This window comes from Emydura macquarii, unplaced genomic scaffold (genome assembly GCF_026122565.2).
Source record: "Emydura macquarii macquarii isolate MOO-44397 ecotype Brisbane River unplaced genomic scaffold, CSIRO-AGI_Emac_v2 contig_212, whole genome shotgun sequence".
NCBI classification, from domain to species: domain Eukaryota; kingdom Metazoa; phylum Chordata; order Testudines; family Chelidae; genus Emydura; species Emydura macquarii.
Window position 1 is genome coordinate 13,471,538 of NW_027130349.1, and position 15,256 is coordinate 13,486,793.

General features: G+C 39.3%; 1 protein-coding gene across 5 annotated transcripts; it reads right to left on the reverse strand.

Moving 5' to 3' along the window:
• Positions 1–636: 636 nt before the first annotated feature.
• LOC137152996 (interaptin-like) lies at positions 637–12,033 on the reverse strand. Of its 5 annotated transcripts, none has more exons than XM_067547962.1 (8): positions 11,975–12,012; positions 11,039–11,099; positions 9,280–9,419; positions 8,448–8,534; positions 6,291–6,381; positions 5,289–5,478; positions 3,831–3,928; positions 637–1,013 (listed from the first exon to the last, which is right to left on the reverse strand). In XM_067547962.1, the coding sequence occupies exons 3-8, from the start codon at positions 9,303–9,305 to the stop codon at positions 879–881; spliced, it is 627 nt and encodes a 208-aa protein (XP_067404063.1). In that variant the 5' UTR covers positions 9,306–9,419; positions 11,039–11,099; positions 11,975–12,012; the 3' UTR covers positions 637–878. The 5 variants fall into 5 exon arrangements, with proteins under 5 accessions (XP_067404063.1, XP_067404054.1, XP_067404070.1 ...); XM_067547953.1 differs by lacking the exon at positions 11,975–12,012 and adding an exon at positions 11,190–11,228; XM_067547969.1 differs by lacking the exon at positions 11,039–11,099 and having other exon boundaries at positions 11,190–12,033.
• Between the last annotated feature and the right edge of the window lie 3,223 nt (positions 12,034–15,256).

The window sequence follows — 15,256 nt, forward strand, 5'->3', positions numbered from 1 at the left end:
CTCCTTCTCCTCCCTCAAATCTGTCCAAGAGCCTCTTTGCACAACAGCCTTGAGAAACCAGCCAATTGATGGACAGATAGTTGCTCTTTTATTTAATACGGAAAAAACTGTCATGCAAAGAGTAAACAAACACATGGAATAAGATAGTAGTTAGTAACATCCGGGTAAAATTTTCAAGGGACCAACTCAAACTAGGAATTTAGGGTTACCGAGTCCTCAGTGACTTTAAAAATAATAGGCCAAATCCTAGATTGTGTTAGGACAGTTCTATATCAAACTGCCAGCACAAATCAACCCTAAAGCCAGGTCACTAATCCACCAGAGAATCTCACCTGCATGGAAGGAAGCTCAAGTAGCATAGAGCTACTGTAGCAGCACTAACCCCTAAGAGTGGAGTGTAGGGGTGTTTGCAGCTCCCCTGCACCTAAGTGAGTTGACTGCACAGCACTTAAAGCCACCTTTGCAATGTCCCTCCTCAGCTGCACTGATCTTTCTTCCACCACAACTGAGGACTGAGCCCATGAAGTCAGTCATAATAAAATGCTAAAGCTGGACAATTAGTTACATTTAAATACAATGATTATTTAAAAAACACATTTATTACTGCAACATCCATTTTAAACAAATGAAGCAGAACCACCAAATTTATAAAATAAATGATAAAAGGACAGTTTATTCAAAAACTATATAACAAAGGCACAAGGTCAATGTAAAAGACACAGAACATTATAAAATTGCGTGTTAGAAGGAAGTCATGATTTTATTGTGGAAAATGAAGTGCTAACCTGACAACCAGGTTGGTCTGTGTTTTGGGGAAAGAATTCAATATTAAAAATATAAATGGAACGTTTAATTTCTATTAAGTTACATGACTATTACTAGTTACAAAAGGTATGGCAAAAACGAAGTCCATATGTTGAACTTATGTGTTTCAAGCACTTTTCATACTTATTATTCAGTTTTATTGATTCTTGTAGAGCATACTTTAAATCTTCTATCTCGTCGAAAAATTCCTAAAAAAGAAAATTCAGTATTCAGCTTTTTTCCTTAAGTTACGTTTCCCATTAGGCATCAGAAGGTTATAACTATACCTCAAAATTTTCCTCTGCTTGAGCCTACTTCTCAGGATACAGACACACCAACTATCTGGTTGGACAGACTCAGGCTTGCACTAACATCCTAAAAATAGTTCCACAGCCACTGCAGCTCAGGCTCTGAAGCCTCCTGAGGGCAACATCAAATGTATCAACCTGGGCTCTGACACTCTCTGCTGTGGGCTGTGTAGAGGTACACTCTGAGTACTCTTCAAATTATACCTATAGGAATCACTTTGGTCACCAGTGAGGTGCAACCATGTCTAAACTGAGATGTGGTAGCTAATTGCAACACTGCATAACAGCTTACAACTTCATCTCATATAGCATCTTTCATGCAAACTGTTTCAAGAAATTTTACAAACAAATGATACAGGTAAAGTAAAAAATATGATAGCAGCAGATCGAAATTAAGAGATATAAGCAAAGGAGACAAGAGTCAATGCTGCAGAAAGACACAAAAAGTTAGTTCTAAATGGCAAGAAGGAAAGACAGTCTCACAAACCCAGTGGTGTGGACAGAGATAATAGGATGGGTTAAAGAGAGAGAACAAAATCCACAAGGACACTGGGAACAATTCAATGAAAAGTTTCAAAGGGGTTTCAATGGGATCCAAAGTAAATCAGGAGCCAAAAGATGTGTCTGATAATGGAAATGTAGTTACATTTCCCTGTATTTGCAAAAGCCAGACAACAGAATTCCACATATCATGGAGTCTGGATAGTTATGGGTTAGGAGTGAGCCCATAAAGACTGGAGCTGCAATAGTCAAGGAGAGAAAGGAGATTAAGGTATGGATAAGGATTTCAACAATGGAGGAATCATAGCAATGACTTGCACAGTCAATCTTGCAGAGTTTAGGACAGAAAAAGAATACCATATCCAAACCAATTACAGAGAAAGTATAGCACCAGTAGGCAGAATGTTATCACACAGAACTCTAACCCCTGAAAGGTAACACAGAATCTACTGCTTTCAAAAGAGACTACATGATAAAGATGCCTCCAGCCCCTACTGTCTGCATTCATCTCTTGTTTTCACTTTGACTAAATGCTTTGGAGAATGGAGTCAATATTTGTTTTGTAACATACCACACATCTTGTGGTGATCTGTATAATAAAATTCCACAACTGTTACTCTGTGTGTCATTCTGAAGCTTACAAGAAGACGGAAAGAGCTACAAACATAGCTGAGAACTCTTTTAGTTCAGAATATCACCAGGTTCAATCATCACTAAGATTTGTTGTCTTACTGTCCAATTTTTTAAATTCTCAGCCACTTTGATTTTATGAATTACAGTTAAAGGGATTTATATAATCCAGACCAAAAGCCCTAGATCATTGTGATATCAAAGGTAACAACCAATCACCACCCTTCCTCTATAGCTAATTTGCATGCAATAATTTTATTGGTTGTAGGAGGAAGATGGCATAAACAGTGGATTGTGTGTCCCAACAGCCACACCTGTGTGATATCACAAGTTTTCAGTTACTCATGTAAAAATAATTCACAACAACTTTAGTGACAATCAGGTTCTCAGATATGTGTCACCTGAAACATGAGATTTTTCAAACACACAGTAATCCTACCTTCTAAATAAAACATCAAGCTGGGGCCATATTGATTCAGTAACAATTCTTAAAAAAGAGTCACACACAATGACTCACTAACACCTCTTCCTGCTGCATCTGTAAGTAATACCCAGCTGAAAGCTTGTTTAACTTGTTGGAGCTAATGAGAATCACAGGATAAGACAGTAGAGGAAACAAATTAATACTGAAAAAAGTTATATAAGAATCTCAATTTATTCTCCAACAAACACTCATAACTACACAATTATTAGGATTACTCTCAACACACAGTTCATAAAATTTTCAAAAGAACATAATTGAATTTAGGCTCCCAAATCACTTGAATGTCAATGATGCAGCATGTGTTACAAATGTCCCAATCCAAGAGCCAGTGGATTAATGTTTGTCCTCCAATTAAAAGGACCAAGCTGTAATAATTAGTTATATGCAAACAAAAAACAAGTCTAAAAACAGTTGAAAGGAAATTTGCTACTGAAAATGAAGAAAACTTTCATCTGGATATTCAAATAATCCACATGAATAGTAAGATTAGACCTCTAACTCTGACCATCTCAATTCAAGAATGACCAACTCTTCCCATTAACTCCCTCCCCTTTGGTCTGAATGTCAATTTTAAACAGCTCAGCAAAGAAGAGTGAAAAGTCCCACCCTAGGAGTAACTCAAGTGGGAGAATAATCCTCCTCTCTCACAAAGGTTAAAGAGTAGCAGCAGAAATTTAGTTTGAGAAATTTGTTTTTTTCTTGATGAAATTATCTGTTGGACAGAACTAAGTCAATCATAAGTGAATTACACTTCAGTGTCACATAGACCAAAGAATCTCTTTCTTGATTTATCAACAAGAGGGAGGGCTAGAGACTGATATGCCCCCAAGATAAAAGTGTGTTCACAAAGGAATCAAACAGTTAAAAGCAAAAGTACATCTGAATTCCAATTACTCCTCTTCCTGAACAAGTGTGTATGGAGATTAAACCAAACATGTTTGCAGGAACTGTTAAATCTGTATTCCTTTTTTTAAATACTATCAAGCAAACACATATTGGAGTCCATTTGTACAACAGCAAATACTTCATTTATGGCTAATACACACTAGCAAGTTAGTTTTTTAAGTTTGTCTATTATAAAATTTACCCTAAAAGCAAGTTACCTTGTCTAATCCAGCTAATTCATTTCTTTGCATTCTCCTTTCTCTAGATAGCTTCTCATTTTTTTTCTTCAACTTTTGAATCTCAAGCAGCAATAGCTCTACATTCAAATTAGAAATTCACATTTTGATAATTACAATCAACTTCTCTCACATTTGTCATAATCATATTATATAATATCCAATGATTGGTATTATTTTTAAGTAAATTATGGCTCATATTTTAAATAAAATTATTTACCTTTAAAAACTGATCCTTTTCCAGCAAACTATAAGATCATGGGATCTGCCAGTTGGGTAGTTTCTATGTACATTTTTATAAAAGCCTATTCTGAGATTTTTGCTTTACTAGCGTTCTATCCAAAAATCAGAAACTCTACTCACACACACGATTTGAGGACTCTAGGTGGTCAGAGTGATCTTCTGAGCTATGAGGTCATGCCCTCTATTACTAGATAAGAACTTTCTTTAAAGAATTGCAATGAGTTCTTGGATTTAAAGAAATACCTTGATGTCACAGTAGTTTGGGCATTCTATATATAAACTATGCCTCTCATGGGTACTTCCATTAGTTAGATACAATCTTGTTCCACTTTAAAATGCTGGTCTATTCTAAAAAGGTGACCTTATTAACATTATACTGTAGGGACTCTATGTTTGTCTCTCAGCTTCCATAACAAAGATGCCCAGTTTACAGTTTAAAAAAAAAGAGAAAAAAAACAATTTTTTAGGTCAGGCTAGGTTCTCCCTCAGGCATTACCACCAAAAATTAAGATTCTGAAGTCAAAAGTATGCAGCCGCATATCTGTGCAACAAGGCTGCCTCCAATGGATTTGTACAAGAGGTACAACTGACTAGAACAGTGTTTCTCAATTACATTTCGCTGCGGCACCCTTGCGCGGCCATGCCATACCCTCCGCCAACAAGTCCAGGAAATCTTCCCCTTTTTGGCGGCGCGCGGACAGCTATTCAGCAGCGCACGATTTCTGTTAATTTCGGCAGCGCGGTTCCGCTTTTTCACGGAACCCTTCAACTCAGCCCGCAGAACCCCAGGGTTCTGCGGAACACTATTTGAGAAACACTGGACTAGAAAATAGTAAATAATAATGTTGATACACAAGAGATAGAGTAGAGCTCCTTTCCCAGAGCTATGTTAGCTTTGCATGTCTAAGCGAAAGTAAAAAGCAGCAAGCATTTTTTGTCATTAAAATAAAAAGATGAGAAACTAAAGCCACACAAAGCAGATCTATTGATCAGATGGTGCCATTTCCACATATCCATTTTTTAAAACTTAACAGCACTTCAGATATTACCATAAGTGCCAAGTAAAGCACATGGCCTTGAAAGAGCCCTGTGTTTTAGAATGAAATGCATCCTCTTTGATGACATGACAGGACATAGTAAAACATCAGAGCAGGGAATCAATGTTTATTTTGTAAAACTGCCACACATATCTATTACCTAAATACTTGCAAGAACAGGATCCCATCTTTTTACATATGCATCTGTGAGAAAACATTACTTCTCTCTCTGCTGTTGGACTCCTTACTCCAGAAACAGTGCTGTCCTTCTGGGAGACCTTTTTACATTCCAGCTGCTCAATTCTTTGCTTTTGTACTTGAAGTTGATGCTCTAGCTCATTAATTTTAATCTATGTTTAAAAAAAAAAACTTTAGTAAATTTAAAGCAAAAGTGTACAAAAGAAAAATAAATCTCAGCTTTATGTGATTAGAAACATCTCCTGAGCACTAATTTAAGCTCCCAATATCTGATTTAGAACAGAATTACCAGCAAAAACCTAAAGAAAAAGCAAATCCTGCAAACACATTTTTTTAATCTGTTATAAATACATAAAGAAGAAACATCAACTCTCCTCCAACAAAAATTTGAAACATTTTACACTGGTCCTGATCTGAACCTACTGCTATCAGCCACACAACCATGACTCACTAGTTGGAAAAATTATTGTGTGGGACTGAGTAATCAGAGTGTATAAATCAAAAGAGGCACTTACATGAAAGTAAATGTATTGGAGAAAATGTTACTTGCAACATTACATAAAATTGCCAGATACAGCATCTCCCATACTTTTAAAAGTAAATACTATAATACAACATTCTCCTTATTTGGTTGCTACAGTTACATATCTGGATTTTTAAAATCTGCTTTGTTGTTTCATTATGAAATATTAATACACAGTTTTAAAACTGTGTAACAATTATAAAACTCTTTTTTCTGGCAATAGCAAAACTGGCTTTTATCCCAACATAGTGAACACTAACTCTGGTTAGACTGAACTAGTTCTTACAAATATCTAAAAAAATAACCTAAATGCAATCAACATTAAAGTCATAGACCAAAGAGACCAGTGACAGAAGAGAGCAAAATGAAAGGAGGAAAACTCAAAACTTATTCTAAAGTGTCACATTAAAATTATTTTAAATAAAATGAACAGTCACTTACAGTGAGATTTGTAATGGTTTCACTTTGTTCCTGGTTCGTTTTGATTTCTCTATCATAACATTTCTGCAGGTTATTATACATCTGAAGAACTCTGATAACAGAAAAAAGTGTGTGAATGGCTAAATATAGCATGCAAACTACTACCTTAGTCCTTCAGTACCAGAATCCTTTAAAAAAAAAAAAAAAGCTTGCTTACATTTGGTAATATGTTAGTTAACCAGAAACCCTTTGGACTGTAGTTATATTTCATAGCTTTGAGTCTACATAACGCAGGTCCATAGACTACCTAGTGGATGTGCATGAATGTTTCTCCTATTACACCATTAATATGTTCATTAGCTCCTAAAAACAGCATAATCTTAGGCAATAACCCAAGTTATTTATATTCTTATATACAAGTAGTATGTCCATTCAAATACCAATATTCTTATGAAATAAATCCAGAACAGATACACAAAAAAGATGTATGCTAGATGTCAACAAAGAATAATAATGTATGTGTCCATACCTGCAACCCTTACTCATACGAGTAGACCCAATGACTTCATGGATTGAGCCTGACCCAAAGGTCACTGACTTCAATCGGTACTGGATTGGGCCCTTACTGAGCACAAAATGCAACTGGCTAAATGAAGAACCCTCTGCTTTATAGAACAGATGCTGTGATAAAGCTCCAGTTTTTTTATAAAACTGTACACAAATTTCTTATAGATAAAATTTATTTCTGTCTCATGAAACATAGGGTGCTTATATTGAGTGATTGGCATTTTAAATTTATTTTATTAACTTTTCACAGAAACACCTCATATCTGCAGTTAGAAAAGGGAAAGTGGGAAATATTCAGGATGTATAAGATTTTATTTTATTATATTTTGCCTATAAAGTCAAATAGGATACAACACATTCATGCAGTCATATTTCACCTAACAAGTTTTTAATATTGCAATAAAATGACAGGAGGACCAACATTACCACACACTATATGCATTACAACTATCTCCATAATGAGCATAATCATGAACTATTACAGAAAAAATGGTGGGCTAGAAACATTGTAAAAATCAGATTCATTTTAAGTGCTGAAAAAAGCAAACCATTTATCAAGACGCTGGCCCTTTTACCTCCTTCTTGTTAATTGAACTACAATATATAATTCAGACTTCAGTGAAAGGGATTTTTAATTATGGACATTTAATGTAAGCAAATATAAGAGGATCCCTACCACTTAGGCAAATGCTTGATGACTTCCCAATAACTACTGTCCTACAAAATACTTATTTAAATCTTTAATTTGATCCAAAGCTTTGACAAATAAAATCTAAGACTCCAATCCTGCAACTAATAGAGCATGAATAGACTGCTACATTTATGTGGAGTCTTAATAAGGGAACCATGCAAGCAAAGCAGCCCACATATGCACTATCAATCGCATGATCACAACTTTAATGCTCCTTCTATGAACTGAACTAAAACTGTACCCTTTACATCATAAGCAAGTTATGAGAGTTTACATTCAGCAATACTTCACAAACCCTAAAGAACAAGAAATGATTTGTTTTACAAACAGACCAAAGTAATAGGATGATTTAACTGCTGTGGTTTTATATTGGACAGTGCACTGTCCAATGACGCTTACTTTTAATACTTTTAGATTCCTAACCTCAAATTAAGTCATCTACCTTTTTTCTCTCCACAAGCTTCCCAACTTCTTTCTATTTTTCCCCATGCTTCAAACTTCCTTCTATCTTTCCCCAGTGAGTTTTGGAGCAAAAATTCTACTCAATCCCTATATATTTTTCTTTAATTTCATTGTTTGTGACTTATCATTCCCTTTCTCAAAACTTAAACGGAATGAATTTTCATTTCTACAGCATAATGTAGGAATTGTAATTCTCCCAAACACACTGTAAGTTACTTCCAAGCAACAGCTAATACACCCAAATGACATTTCTCATTAATAATATATTAAATAATTAAATATAAATATAAAATAATATAATTAAAATACATTTATAAGTATATATAAATAAATGTAATTAAATAATTCTACTTGAGAGAAGTAAATCACCTCACACTTCCCTTAAAATGTGCTAGGTCCAGTGAGAGAGGACATGTTTCATTAACCTTGCAAATAAGCAAGTTTCCAGAAGAACTTACCTGGCACTTTTGCTTGCTACTTTCATTTCCTTGTTGTGATTGTCACCTCCCTTCTGCCACAAGTGGGATTCTGTTTGAACCTGAGCACTTCATTGAAATAAAATGCAACAGTTTAAAGATGGTTTCTCTCCCATTCAACAATGAAGACAGATTTCAGAATTGTGATAGGACATTTTAAAGTAGGAAAGATAAATGAAGATCTTTTTTCCCTTTGACCTTAAAACACAAGTTTATACTTCTCATGTTTTTCACTCTGTACGGAAAGTCCTACTGAAAATGCAGCACACAGAGACACATGGAATGCTATTTGTCTATTTATCAAAGCACCAAAACCTTTTTTTTTTTTTTTTTAAAGTCAAGTCTTCACTTTCAGATGTTTTATTTAAAGAGCATTAATACTTTCAAGTATTGCACATTTAACTCTCTTGCTTGATTTATTTACCATCAACATATCCGAAAACACTTTACATTGTTGGATACTGGTCTCACATTGACTGTGTAAGTAAACATAGCAGCCACATACAGACAGATATTACAACTTGCTGTTGCACTGACAGTGTGAATTTTGTCTAGAGCACCAGGAATACCCTCTATTTTTTTTGAGCAGTGCTCCAATACTTTTATCATCTCCTTTTTCCCCATTTCCCTACACAGACATCCAACAAAGATAAGCAGAACAAATTAGGTTTAATGACCCATCGAAAAGATGGCATCACAGGACAAGTACCCAAGTTCTGCATGGCTTTGTCACTCCTGAATACAGGTCCAAGTCTCAAATCAAGACTTCAACCAATAAATTTCTGCTTTAAACGAGGGAAATACAAATTCTTACTCTCTGCTTGTGACATAGTCATGCATTAACTGCTGCAGATGCAGTTTCTCCTGGATCTGAGCCAAATCATTTTCTAGCTGTTGGTTTTTTCTACGCAGTCTTTTCAACTTCTTAAGTAGCTGTTCATTTTCATCATTGAGCTGGAAAGTAAGAGAAAAACATTTTACCAAATGAAATTTTCAGATGCTATATTAGTGTGGGTTTGTAACATTTCAGACTAAAATTCCTTTTTATAAACCCCAGCATGCTCACCCTGGGACACTCATATGCACAAAGCAAAGGTACTTTGAAAAACCATTGACATAATACTTTTTATGGAGAATGAACACGAACACACCTTCCTTAGGATATATACAAAAGATATAAATTCTCTGTATAATTTAATGAATCAGTACCTAATGCTTCTATTTTGTCAGTGCATCTAGTGAAAAATGTATGTTTCTATACACATACAGAGAGAAGGGAGAAATTATGCATGTTGTTGGACTATCCTTCGAAACATAGGCTCCAATTCTGCAGACACACTTGTGCTTATCTTTATATATACATGATTAATCCCAATGAACCTCTTAGTTTCTAAATTGCTTCAGGATGAAAAACACTTTATATATTTATATTATTTTAATCTCTAAGTAGTTTATTCCACTGTTTAACCGCCTTTTAGTTGGAAGAGACTTTCTAATATCTAATCCAAATCTCCTTTGCTACAAACCAAAATGATTACTTCTTGTCTAATGCTCAGTGGACATGGAGAACAATTGATCACCATCCTCTTTATTATGTTTCATACATTGGAGGACTCCCATGCCCCGCCCTCCCCCCCCCCCGGTTCTTCGTCTCTCTAAACCAAACATGCCCAATTCTTTCAATCTTTCCTAGGTCAAGTTTCTTATTTTTAGCAAAACAGCGAGAGTCCTATGGCATATTAAAGACTAACAAATTTATTTGGGCATGAGCTTTCATGGGCAGAAACCCACTTTGTTAGTCTTTAAAGTGCCACAGGACTCTCGCTGTTTTGCTAAAAACAGACTAACATGGCTATCCCTCTGAATCTCTCTCCAATTTGTTCACATATTATTTTAAAGTATGATACCCCAAACTGGACACAGTACTTTAGCTAAACCCTTACAAGTGTCAAGCAGAGCAGAACAATTACCTGCAGTCTTATAAATGGTACTCCTGTTACAAAGTAGAACAATTACCTGCTATGTCTTACACATGGCACTCCTGTTAATATGCCCCAGGCATTTTCCTTTTTTGCAACAGCATCACACTGTTGACTAATATTCAATTTGTGATTCCACTATAACCCCCAGATTATTTTTCTGCAGTACTGTTCTCCATCCAACTAATCTGATTAGATTTATTACTGTAAAACCTTATGCTTTTGATTATCTTTACACATAGGTAGTCCCACTGAAGTCAATGGGACTACTCAAGCAAGTTAAATTAAGAATGACATAAGTGTTTGAAGGATCAGGATCACAGGTTTATTATAAAAATGCAAATTGAGGGGTGTTTTACATCAATTAGGATATGGTAAATCCAAATGGTAACAATCAGACTAGACCATAAAAAGTTTATGTTCAGATATTAAAAACAGCATACACTTCAACTTCTAATCAGCAAGAGAGCAATTTAAGATGTTGGAAACATACTAGAGCTAAATAAACAGAAATAGTTTAATCATATAAATGTCAAGTGGTCACGGTGAAATAATAATAATGTGTTCATCTCCTTTTATCCTAAAAGTACTTACAAACTAAGGGCCTGATCCCAGTCACATCTATGGCTCCAACTGCATGATTGGAATTAAGATCCTGATTTGGCAAAAATTTACAATTCTAACGTTAAAGTCTGGAAATAATCTGACTGAACTCTGGGACCAGGTTAGGCATGTGTTTCCGTACCTCGATGAATTAGGGTTTATGTGAGTAAAATGACTCAAATGCATGCTTGACGGACTTGGTCCTTAAGCAGATCGGTAGGTCTACCATGTTAGCGGAAATGCAGTTTACAGCTGATGTACTTTGCGCTCGTGTTAAGAATAATCTGTAGGTCTACCATGTTAGCGGAAATGCAGTTAACACGAGCGCAAAGTACGTCACCTGTAAAGAATAACACTAACAATTTGCAATCTGATTAACGGGGGGAGGGAGGGGGTGGATAGTGACAACTAGTGTGAAGTAATCCCTTGCCTCTAAATCCCCCTGCCAGTGTGTGTGGTTCACCCTCCTGTTTCCCTAGCTGTGTGTGAAAGGCACACATGGTGTTTGCTGACTGACTGACTGACTGACAGCACCACGGGGGGCCCCAGCGCTGCAAGGGAGCAAAGTGGAAGGAAACCGAATCCCCCCCGTTTTTTTCTGCCCGTCCGGGGGCTGTACGTGGGCACGTCCTCCCAGCGAACCGACACGAGCCTAGTGACCGGCCGGCCGCTGCTGCCGACCTAAGGAGCCAGCCGCGGCCAGGGCCCGGTCCGCCGCCCTCTGGGAGGAGCAGTGAAGGCTCTTCCGGGGCCCCCGCCCGGACGGGCAGCAGCGCGGTAACCTCGGCCAACTCCTCTCCCCCTTTTCACGGGCGGGACCGTGCGCAGGGCCGCTCTCCCGGCCGGCTGCTGAGGCGCTCCGGGGGAAACACCCGCCCCGTGCGTCCCCCGCCGGCCTGGTCTCCGCGGCGGGCCGGGCTCACTCACGTGGAGGCACTTGTGAATGGCCGGCAGCTCCATGGCTGGGTGGGGGGGTGCGTGGGGTGGGGCCGAGCCGGGCCGGGCCCCCCCAGAGGAGGGAGGGAGAGACCTGAGGCCTGAGGAGAAGACGCGCCCAACGGCCACCGAGGTGGCGGCCTGGGGCTGTCAGTGTCGGCGGGGGAGGGGAGCCCCAACCGCCTCGCGCGTGCATGAGCCAGGGGCGGGGACTAAGGGGAGCGCGCCACAGTGAGCAGCGCTTTCCGTCCGCTCTTTACATTCGGACACAGCCCCGCGCGCCGCGGCTCTGAAAGAAAGCCCCTGGCTGGCTGGCTGGCTGCCTGCCTGCCTGCCTGCCCGCCCGCCCGCCCTCCTTGTGTGCCTCGTGCGCGGCGCGCAGGGATGAGAAGCGGCGGTGTTTCAACGCTGAATGAGGTTTAAGAGGCGGAGGCCATTCCGTCCTCACGCCCTCCCTTCCCAGATCGAGACAGGCAGGCTTCGGGCACCTAAATATCCGGGATGGTGGGCGACCGCAGGGGGGGGGGGTGGGAGAAGTGTCATTAACTCGCGACTGTGCTGCTTCAGGACCCCGCCTGGTTTCCAGGGAGACGGAAGCAAAGGGGAGTGGCTAGTTCCTTTGCCGGGCCCTACAGGGACTCATTTGGCCGGGGTGGGGGGGAGGAGCCTGAGAAACTGGGGTTGGGCGGTGGTTCAGCCCTAGGTGGCTCCCTCCCGCGCTGTCTGGGCCACACACGCGGCGCTGCGCGCGCGCTCTCAGACCAAGGCTTGTGATTTGATTGCGGGTCTTGCGCTCTTTGCTGTGTCCTTTCCAGCCCTGCCTGCGGGAGTCGCGTGATCCCCTTAGAGGCGCCACCACCTCGCCTCAAGGGGCGTTTCCAGCCCTCCTGCTGGGGGAGAAAAACCCTGACACGTTCCCCCACTAAAGGCACAACAACCAGCAGACAAATAAAAACAACCCAACATTCATTATTTTTAAAAATCTGTTTTTTAACCCCTCTCATGCTGGGTTTTTCTGGCACCTGACTCACGATTTTCGAATATTTGGGACTGACGGTATTGCACAAACACGGTGAATGCTTGGGGTTGCCAAAATTGTACACAAACAGGTGTGCATGCACACAGATACTGAATACTTGAGGTTGGCAATATTGTACACAAGTACAGGGCACACACAGACTGGTCTCTGAGTAAGGCCCATGGTAGCTGCCACTCACCCTCTCTTTGTGGGGTCTCCCTAGTTATTTCCCTCATGGTCAGGAGAAGCCACACAACCATCCAGGAATCCCTCTGCAGGGCCCGTCTCAGGGAACTACTGTACTACCATCACAAACTGACGCTGAATAAAACAGAAACTGAAAAGTCCTATGCAGCCTGCAAAGAAGATATTTCTTGACACCAGTCACTGGCTGAGTTCACCTGAAGAAGAGCACCTGTTATTTTCCGTATTCCCCCATTTATAATTATGATCATATTTTACAAATTTGATGTAAATATATTTGACTTAATTTACATTTCCCTGAAACCTGGAAATGTTCCTATTAATAAATAAATGTGTATATTTAAAGCCATGTGAGAAGATAAGGGCCCCTAGATGCAAAAGGGGGTGATATTTTCAAGAGCATCTAAACAACTTGATAAGCCACTTAAGTACTTCTGTACTAGGATCGAGAAAGGGGTGGAGGATGGACCTCTTTGGAATTCCCATTGAAAGTGGAAGAGAGAAGGAAGAGAACAAGACACAGAAGGAACAATCAGAACTATAAGAGGTATGAGAAAAGATGGCCCTTGAAACAATCTGTCCCAGGTGGTCCATCGAATTAAAAGTTTTAAGACCTCCTATCCTTCTTTCACTCCTTCTGCAAATACACTAACCATTTCAGGATACATTCCCTATTGACCAAATCCATGAGATTATTTAGACTCAGAGATCTCAAATGTTTACAGAGATAGGTACCATCCCCATTTTATAGATGGGAAACTGAAGCACAGAGGAGTTGAATGACTTACTCATGTCACGTAGCAAGAAAATGACAAAGCCAGGAAGAGAACCCAGAATTCCTAGTCTAAAGTTCTATCCACTGAAGTACATCCTCGTTCAATCCTGCTTCCACATAGCTGGCATGGCAGAACAGAAAACTAAACACTGGTGTGACTGAAAGCACCTCTGTATTCACACCCTACACACTATTGTAATAATAATATTTGTGTAAAACATGCCTTGTAAGGTATCATTTAAAAAAATAACACTCTGATCAATGTTCTTGTATAATGTATGTATGTATGAAATGCATAATAAGAGTTATGAACGTAGTCTGAAATTATGACTACAATGTGTTTACCAGACAAGACTGGGGAGGGGGCATATCTGTTTATCAAAGACAAAGGACAAGCTAGTGCCTCTAGCCAGGTGTCATCAAAGTTAACTGGCAATCACCTGTCAAGTGGCCATTCTTTGACAACAAAGGGAGGGCAGGAACAGATTGATCTGCATTTTAGCAAACAACAACATGGAACTCTTTCACCACCAGACTCCATGATTCTGTCCTCACAGCTGGAATTAACTTTATCTAGGGATAACCCTCAGGAAAATGCATTTGAAAGGGTGACTATATTATAAAAGGGAAAGGCAAAAACACCCCAAGGCTTCTCTCCCAATTTCTTCCTCTCTCTCTCACCCACCTAAGACAACAAAGGAACCACTTCTTTGACTTTGGTGGGAGTCTTTGACCTGAGAATTGGTCTGCAATGTTGCTGGGAACCCAAGGTAAGGATTTTATCTTGAACCAAGTCTAGCTTGTTACATTTCAGCTATTAGAAAATGTTTTACCATTATTTCTCTTGTAACCATTTCTGCCTTTAATACCTTGTACTCACTTAAAATGTATCTCTTTGTAGTTAAATAAACTTGTTTTATTTTTTAATCAATACTAATTCAGTGTTGTTTTTAAACTGAATTGTTTGGATATCTCCAATAAAAGTAGCAAACTGTTGCATAGTGACCCTTTACAGGGGTAATAGGTGTCTAATATCTGAACTGCCCAGGAGAGAGCTGGACAGAGCAGAACACACATTTTTGGGGCAAATTTGGGATTGACGTTGGGGGGGGGGAAGGGGGGACATCCCACAAGTAGTAACCAAGGCTGGTGGAAGCCAGAGTGTGACTGACAGACTATGCAGGTCAGAGCTGCTGGATCAGGGCTGTAGCTATACTCACCCAGGATATGACCTGCAGGCTGTTTGTGAGTGGCCCAGAGTGGGAACTACAAGCAA